The sequence below is a fragment of the Melopsittacus undulatus genome, chromosome 9, assembly GCF_012275295.1.
Source record: "Melopsittacus undulatus isolate bMelUnd1 chromosome 9, bMelUnd1.mat.Z, whole genome shotgun sequence".
Taxonomy (NCBI): domain Eukaryota; kingdom Metazoa; phylum Chordata; class Aves; order Psittaciformes; family Psittaculidae; genus Melopsittacus; species Melopsittacus undulatus.
Window position 1 is genome coordinate 2,857,868 of NC_047535.1, and position 8,428 is coordinate 2,866,295.

The window sequence follows — 8,428 nt, forward strand, 5'->3', positions numbered from 1 at the left end:
TGTCTCAGTTTAGGGTAGGTAATGTGCTAGCTAGAAAACCTGGATGCTATCTAAAGGCTATTGTGCTGTTAAAAGCTTTGTATGCCTGCAAAGAAACATCTTTTGGAACAGATGGGCTATTGGGGGCTGTTTGGAAAGGGAGGAGGTGATGCAGCAGTTGTGGGACGGCTGTTTGCACTGCAGAGAAAGGCACAGGCCTGGGAATCTGTGAGTCAAGCAAAAGGAACAGATGGGGAGGAAGGCAGCCGGGTTTGGAGGCTCTTTTCCTTGGATTTCTTTGCATAGGAAAGTGTCTCAAGAGTAAGCAAGAGGAATGGATGCATGGCAGCCCTTCAGCACTGTCTCCTAATGTCTGCCTGGCATTAAGCCATGACACTGAGCCCTCTTCCCAAGTGGAGGCAGCTAATTCCCAAGCTGATCTTCTGCACCCGCTGCTCCAGGCTATATCCCCAGGAGAGAAAAGTATTGCAGGGGCTCTCACAGCAGACACACACAGTGAAGCACTGCAATTAAATCAGCAGGTATCAAAGGGGAAAAGCAGCTTTTTCCTGCTTGGATCAGTTTGAATAGACCCAGAAGAAAGAAGTGGCTGCAGGTAGGGGCTGAGTCCTGATGGACATGTCTCGAGTGCCTCTCAGAGGGCTCAGACCCCCATCCCTTACACTCCCAGGCCTGCAGGGATGCTGGGCACAGCCTCCCGCATCCTTCACCTCCGCATCCACAGAGCTGGGTAGCACTGTCCTCAAAGGCAATGGGAAAATGAATACATTTGAGATGCTCAGATTCTACCTTAGCAAGCCAGCAAAAGACCTAATACCCTGCTCCCACGCTTGTTTTCTGTGCTCCCTGCTGGTTCCAGCATGTGCTTCCCAACGTGGCGAGACGCAGTCAGCCGCATTAATGCAACTATTGTGCTGAGTAACCAACAATATTATGAATTAACCCAAGGTTCCTGTTAACCTTTTAAGCCACTTGTGTGGCTCTCTGAACACGCACACTGCTCTCAAAATGCTAATGGGGAATTAATCACATCTTCCTCCCGAACAAAGGACTGCTGTGGCTGGAGTGGGCAGCCCAGGGTGAGGTCGGGAAGTTGTAAATCATAGAGCTACCTGTGCTTATTAATATGGTCATGATGTTACTGGGGTGAGCATTAGGAACTGTTACCAAGTCAGACAAATCGGGTCCTGCTGGAACTGCAGAAGTGTGATGACTGGTGCTTCCTGGGGAGGAATGGGCAGAATTGGGGCAAGTGAAAGAATTTTCCTCCCGTAAGGGAAAATAGATAGTACATAGAAAAATATAAGCAATTTTGTGTTTATATCTCTATTTGTGTATGTGTGTATATATATATATGTATATATATATGGAGAGATCATAGAATGGTTTGGGTTGGAAGGGACCTTAAAGCTCACCCAGCTCCAACCCCTGTCACAGGCAGGGACCCCTTCCACTGGAGCAGCTGCTCCAAGCCCCTGTGTCCAACCTGGCCTTGAGCACTGCCAGGGATGGGGCAGCCACAGCTTCTCTGGGCACCCTGTGCCAGCACCTCAGCACCCTCACAGGGAAGAGCTTCTGCCTAAGAGCTCAGCTCAGTCTCCCCTGCCAGGAGCCAGCTGAGGAGGGAGGTGCTGTTAGAGACCAAGGGCTTGAGGCAGAGATGGATCCACTGCAGAATCAGGACCACCCCTGATGCAGGGGGGAGTGAGGCTCCGGGTTTCACACCCCTCATAAAGTGATGCAAAAACCTTTTCCTCTCTTCAATACAACCAGATGTAAGGGATGCACAATCACAGACACGGGGACTTTCAAGCCGTGGTTGGGCTTTGGACCAAGAGACCCAGGACCGAGACTAAGGTCAGACCCCAGTGACCTGGAAAACGTCAGCCCTGGCTTCCCTGGGGAGATGCTGCTCCCCTTTTATTGCAAACATCGGGCTCCCTGCTTGGCAGCGCTCTCTTCTGGTGCCGTTTTCCTTCTCACCTGAAACTGTCACCTGGGCTTCCCACAGTGTCAGCCTTGAGCACCAGCAAGGGGACGGAAGGTATCAAGAGGTGGGCAGAAGGAGCAGTGCTGAAGTGCCTGCAAGCATCCCGAGGGATGCTCTGTGCTTCCCCAAGGACCGAGGTGTGTATCCTTGCCAGCACCCTGATTTTCCTGCTCTTCAGCCTAAAGCCAAACCTGCTTCTGCCCTCTCACTGTACCCATGGGGTGTACAGCTTTCCCACAAGGAAAAAGAACACTTCTTGCTCCTCAGAGGTCTCTGAGCAGCCCTGTGTCTGGGCAAGAGGAGACAAGCGGCCTCAAGTGTGTGAGCAACGCTGGACCTGTTCCCTCCCACTCAACAGAAAGCAGATGAAGAATGTTTTCAGGAGATTAAAGACGCTTTCCTGCTTATTTGAGGCTTGCCAGAAAACAAACACACCTCCAAGGCCTGCCTCCCGTTAGCAACCACCACTAACACAAACAGAGAGACCAAGCCAGTGTCTGATGGATAAATCAGCTTCCCCTACCACAGGCCATTCCCATCACCTTACAGGAACTCCTTCTTGCACCTTCAAGCCAAGCTGGCATCAAGAGCCCTGCTGGTGTTAATTCACCTTGAGTGGAACGAGCCCAGGAAAGCCAAACAGTGATTACACATCTCACCGGAGCTTGGATGCTTCCCAAAGGGCTCCCACTGCTCCCCACCAGCCAACCTTGGCTCCTGCAGCCATAACTGATTTCTGCTCTCAATTTGGGCAGCTTGTGTAGCATAAATCATGGTTTACATGGGGAAAGCCAAGTGCTCAACTCCAGTGTGCAGCTCAGCATCACTCTGAGCACTGTGGCTTTCCATATCCTCCCTGCCCCAGCCAACCTGCAAGGGCTGTTTGCCACCCCTCCAACTGCAGTCAGCTGGGGCACTGGGAGACCAGTGCAGACCCTTTCTGACCAATGGAGATCCATCTCCTCTGGGAGACAGGGTTGGGAAAGCCCCTCTGGGTGTCCAAAGGGGATTTGCTTCCTTGGGAGGCATTTCCCAGCTTCTCCACGTGTGCAGCCAGAGAGTCAAGACTTGTTATTCTAAAACAAAGCCCTTTCATCCTGATAAAGTCCAGATGCTCATGCATAGCTGCATTAGTCACAGAAACACCCAGGAATCCATCCCCTATAAGTGCAGAGCTCCTGAGCTGCCCAAAGCTTTCACAAACCCAAAGAAAATCAACAATCCCACATGTCTCAAAAGTAAATTACTCTTCAAAACCAAAAAAAACCCCACATTTAATAACAACCAGCAGAGAATGAACAAAGAAATTATCCATTATCCCTAATTATATGGAAAGTAACAACACAGCTGAATAAACCCATCTCTTCTACCCACACCCAGAGAAGAGGCCCCAACCTTCACAAGCAACTTCTGGCACAGGAATGAGAAACAAGAAGTCCATTTACTCACCACAGCCCCTCTGATCCCTGCAGCAGCCTCTCTTGACCCCATGGTGCAGGCAAAGACCATCAGCACCCACCCTGGGTGGGGTGGTCCCTTGACCCCATCACCTGCCTCGTTCACACATCCCAGGTATCACCTGCAGGGGCTGGAGCTGGGACAAGCTCTTAGGGCAAAGCAAGAATGGGGGCAGCACACACATGGTCTGTGAGCTGCCAGCTTGTGCCCTGGGCAGCGTTGGGTCTGGTTCTTGCTCTCTGGCTACCCCATATAATCTGCCCAACGCTGTGTCCCAGAGAGCTCCTGTGTAAGGATGTGCTTGCACAACCGCCTGCAAGGCAGTAGGGGTTGTTTTCCCTTTTAGCTGCCTCCAAAAGGGAGAAGAAACTCCATCCCATCCCATCTGATCCCACCATGGTTCTTCATACCCCTCTCACTTGAGTCCCTCCATCCCCACAGCATCTCCTCCCTTCCCACCATTGTGCAGGGGGAATAATGCCCGGCACTAATCACTCCCCAAAGACTTAGATCCTTCCCAGGGTTGACACACAGGCATGGGAGAGCCAGGCAGGCTCTGAGCCAGGAGATCCAGGCTTCCCAGAGAGCTTTTCCTATGGATGCAGAAAATGGAGTCAAAGCCTGAGGTTTCACCTCTGCAGCCCCTCAGGGTGACAGCTCTTAGTGCTGTCCTCCTCTCGGGTTGATGCTGGAGGTGCAGCAGATGCTTGATCCCCCAAACAGGGCCAGAGCATGCCCAGGGTGCAATAAAAGATGGTTTTCTGGTTGTCACAGGGCTGCCAGGGTATGGAACAATGCCCATAAATACCCCTAATGTTTGTCACCCTGAGCACAGGCAGGAGACACATTCCCCTCTTCTGGCCACAGGCCCTCACCCACCAAACCTGGGTGGCAAATTGCCATATGAGTCTCCAGAATGATCCTATGGGACAAAGTAGCCCCCGGAGCTGTGCATCCCATCTCCTTGTGGGTATGTCTCTTCAACAGGCCGTGTTGACGGTTGTCCCATTGGAGCCTCCTGATGCCACCCCACCATTTACTGCACCATCCTTGGTGTTCTTCTCTGAGACGGAGGCAGGTTTGTGTCTCTCGTGCCTGGTAATGGCTGTTTCAATGCCCTTGAGACACAGCTGCACATCCTCCCGAAAGGAGGGGGTGTACAGCCCATAGATGACAGGGTCGGTGCAGGTGTGCAGCAAGCCAAAGAGGAAGAAGCTGTGGTTGACATACTCCGGCATCTTCTGGATCATGGCTGGCTGGAACCAGTACCACAAGCCCAGGAGGTAATATGGGGTCCAGCAGATGATGAAGGTGGCCACAATCACTATGGTCATCTTGAGAGTCTTCATGCGTGCCTTGGAGATGTGGTCACTTTGATGTCTTATCAAACCTGCCAGGGAGAGCCAAAAGGATAGCAGGAGATGGGAGAAAGCCAGGAGAACATAACCATCCATGGCTGTGCCATGGTGTGTGACACCATCCCCTGCTCTGGTCTGTGGCCCACAGGAGGCAGAAGACAGCAGGGAGATGGGGTCAAGAAGGATGTGTAAAACCCATTAGTTGGGGTTCAAAGGGTGGTGGGACAGACCCAACAATGCTTCAGGCTGGAGCAGGTTCAGTCCTGGGGTCATGGTGTACACAAAAGGGCTGGGATCTGCTCACCTTTATTGATCTTTAGCTGCTTGCTGACCTCCCAGATGATCCGGGTGTAGCAAACGATCATGACGCTCAGGGGGGTGATGTAGAGGGTGGTGAAGGTGAACATGTTGTACACGGTTTCCTCCCAGTGCGTTCGGAAGCTGCCGTGGGTGACACACTGGGTGAAATTCCCTCCTGGAGCCGTCTGCAGGTGGAAGAGGAAAAGCTGAAATGGAGAAACAAATATTAACACAGAGAGCCTTGGAGCAGGGCACCACATACTGCACATGCTCCTGGATGTGCATGGACAGCACCTCCCTGCTGCTGTCGGGCTGGGAGAGGTGCTCTGGGCACCTAACGCATGGCTATGGCCAGGATGGGTGGGGTCCGGTGGCTCTGAAATCCCATTTTCTGGCAGTACCAAATGTTATTTCAGTCAGGAGCTGCTCAGGTTTGTCTTGTTTGCTCCAACATGCAATATCCTCCTTTGCAATGGGTGCTGTAAGGAACCCAACGCAGTGACTCCACTCCTGAAAGCCAATCTGGTGGTGGTGGAACCAACGGGTTGGGAACAGCCTTGCTGGGGTGCTCAGGATGGGAAGCCCTCCTCCAACCCACCCATCTTGGCCAAACCCCATGGGGAGAGGATGGAGCCCTACCTGGGGTGAAGCCAGGAGCACGCTGCCAGCCCAGGCAGCGCGGAGCAGCAGCCCATTGCGGCGGCGAGCACGGGAGAAGGGATGCAGGACGGCAGCGTGCCGGTCCAGGCTGATGACCACCAGCACCAGCGCGGCCGCGTACATGGCAAAGAGCTTGAGGAAGTTGAGGAGCTTGCAGGAGAGGTCCCCTCCGTACCACTGCACCGTCACGTTCCACACCGCATCCAGGGGCATCACCGCCACCGTCACCAGCAGGTCAGCCAGAGCCAGGCTGAGGAGCAGCGGCCGCACGTGGGATTTCCTCCTCTTCCTCAGCAGGCTGCCCAGCACTGCTGCATTGCTGCTGGCCGCCAGCAGGAAGAAGATGACCGTGATGATCACCCGCACCCTTGCCGCTTGTGTGAACCGAGGCTCGACCCAGCGCTCGGGGCAGAGGGAGGATGAGGCATTGGCATCCTCACCTGTGATGGGGAGAGGATGGGGAGATGGGGAAGCCGCTCGTCGTTCATCCCCTGCTGAAACATGAGCAGCAACGTGAACCCCTCTTAGGGGCTGTGTGATGGGCTGCAGCTTCAATATGAGGGGAGATGGTGGGATCGACACTGGAGGCACCAGCAGCAATGCCCCAGTCCTGGTCCATTCCCTCTGTGTTGCCTGTTTTGCCAAGCCACCACATCTCCCAGCAGTGGTGGCACTGCCTGGCTGCCCTCCTTGGCTAACCCCTGCCATAGCTATAGAGATTGCTCACACAGAAGTGTATTTTTAGCTCTTTGCAAGGCAGGAGAGCAGCTGGGAAGCAGGACTGGTGGCCAGCATTAAGGGATGAGCTGCTGCCCACCAGCACCCAGCCAGGAATGGGTCACACTGGAGCTGGCTGAGCCTGTGCGGAAGCAGCCAGTTCAAGGACTTGTTCTTCCAAAGGGGCTTTGCAAACAGGGATCAGCTCTTTAGAGGCCCCACGACACTGTCCATTAGTGTGTTAAACCTTAATGCTCCACCTCTACCTCCAGCACCACATCTGGGGCCATGGGTGGGAGCAACGGGGGGTGGCCAGGAGGTGAGAATGGGGATCCCACAGTGTCTGGGGACTGACCAGCTCTCAGGAGAGGTTCATGGTGGCAGTTAAAAGCCTGGACCTTACCACAACCCGAGCATCACCAGTTCAACGCCTCTTGAGGTCCCTTTGCCTTCGGGGGGTGAAGCAGGAAGAGGAGGTGAAGGTAAAAAAGCATCCCCATGGGGGTGTCTGGGGGTGATGAGCAGTGTGGTGGTCCCCCATGGCTTGATTTTGGTGCCCTTTTTGCCCAGCAACAGCATGGGGACAACTTGTGTTTCAAGGGCAAATACTTCCAGCTCTCAGGGATGCGAGCTGTTAACAGTCCCAGCCGCAGGCAGGGTATGGCTCTTGCTGCTTAAAGCACTTTCTGCATTCCCTACCTTGAGCAAATAACAGGAGCAGCAGAGATCGAATCCATCTCCCCAGCCCTGCAGCATGGAGATGCCAATACCCTGCAGCAAGCTGCCCTCCTCCAGCCCCACAGCCAGCACCCCAAGCCCCTTTGCTGCCCTCACCCCCTTCCCTCCCCACAAACCAACCCAACAAGCAAGCAGCAAAAAGAAGCAGTTTAAAAGTACCAAGCTGCTTGCAGGCTCTCCGCAAGAAACAAGGGGAAACCCGTGTCCAGGTCTGCATCAGTCCCAGCTGATGGGAACGTACCTGGCATACACATGCCCTGATGCTGAGAGAAGATGCTCCTTGTCCTTCCCCACAGGTCTCCCTCCACTGCGGTGCCGAGTCAGGATGCTCCAGCGCGTCTTTGCATCACAGCCCTGCAACAAACCCCTTAAAGCAGCAAAATCTCCCCTTGCGAGCCAGGAGCGATGCTGCTTTTAGCATAGGCATCTGGAGATGGCAACACCGATGCAAACATCCCCTGTGCTGGCAAACCAGGAGGTGGGCACCCATGGGCAGCACAGGGCAGGAGGATGGTGATGTTTCACCCTTGCCCTTGCAGGCTGCTTGGTTTTAGGTTTAATGAGCAGGCAGCAGTGTGATGACAAAGCTGCTGTATCGCAAGGAATGGCCAGAATTCAAGATGCATTGGCCAAATGTGGCCCCACGAGGGATGAGTGCCAACACTCCCTGCATCAGTTTTCTATAAATACAGGGAAATGAGTTAATTATCCCTGGAGTTAGTGATGAATATCCCGTTGCTCAGACAACCAGGAGACTCACAGCACACACAGGCACACACGTGCAACAGCAATGCTCCTGGACCACACAGGTCCATGGGAGCATCACGGATGAACACAGGAATGTGCTTGAACTGGAAATGCTGTAAGGAGGGAATTAACAAGAAACTTGGGTCATTTTACCATTTTAATGAATACACTTTATCTTTTCTGTGCTCTATCTGATCCCACCTTGTTCTTTATTTCTTTCAGCATAATGCAGTGAGAGCTCAATGTGAAACCCATGAGGGACAAAGAGCTCACAGGAGCTTAATAAATATGATGTGCAATGCAAGGGCAGGGAGGGAAATTGAGGACATCCTGCTCCTCTGGCCAGCAAGAGTGAATGAGCTATGGGGATGACAGAGGACCAGCCCCAAGCCCTGCTGGGGCCAGCACCAGCAAACACTCTCCCATGAACACCACAGGGACTTTAATTACATGCAAATAG

At 53.4% G+C, this 8,428-nt stretch overlaps 1 protein-coding gene across 1 annotated transcript; it reads right to left on the reverse strand.

Moving 5' to 3' along the window:
* Nucleotides 1-3,992: 3,992 nt before the first annotated feature.
* Nucleotides 3,993-7,475, reverse strand: LOC101871310 (gonadotropin-releasing hormone II receptor-like). The gene is made up of 4 exons (XM_034066139.1): nucleotides 7,463-7,475; nucleotides 5,746-6,260; nucleotides 5,111-5,312; nucleotides 3,993-4,838 (listed from the first exon to the last, which is right to left on the reverse strand). The coding sequence occupies exons 1-4, from the start codon at nucleotides 7,473-7,475 to the stop codon at nucleotides 4,429-4,431; spliced, it is 1,140 nt and encodes a 379-aa protein (XP_033922030.1). The 3' UTR covers nucleotides 3,993-4,428.
* Between the last annotated feature and the right edge of the window lie 953 nt (nucleotides 7,476-8,428).

Coding starts and splice junctions, on each gene's coding strand:
- LOC101871310 (XM_034066139.1), bottom strand. Junction 5,313..5,745: donor TGCTCCTGGCTTCACCCCAG/GTAGGGCTCCAT, acceptor TCTCCATTTCAG/CTTTTCCTCTTCCACCTGCA. Junction 4,839..5,110: donor GCAGCTAAAGATCAATAAAG/GTGAGCAGATCC, acceptor TCTCCCTGGCAG/GTTTGATAAGACATCAAAGT.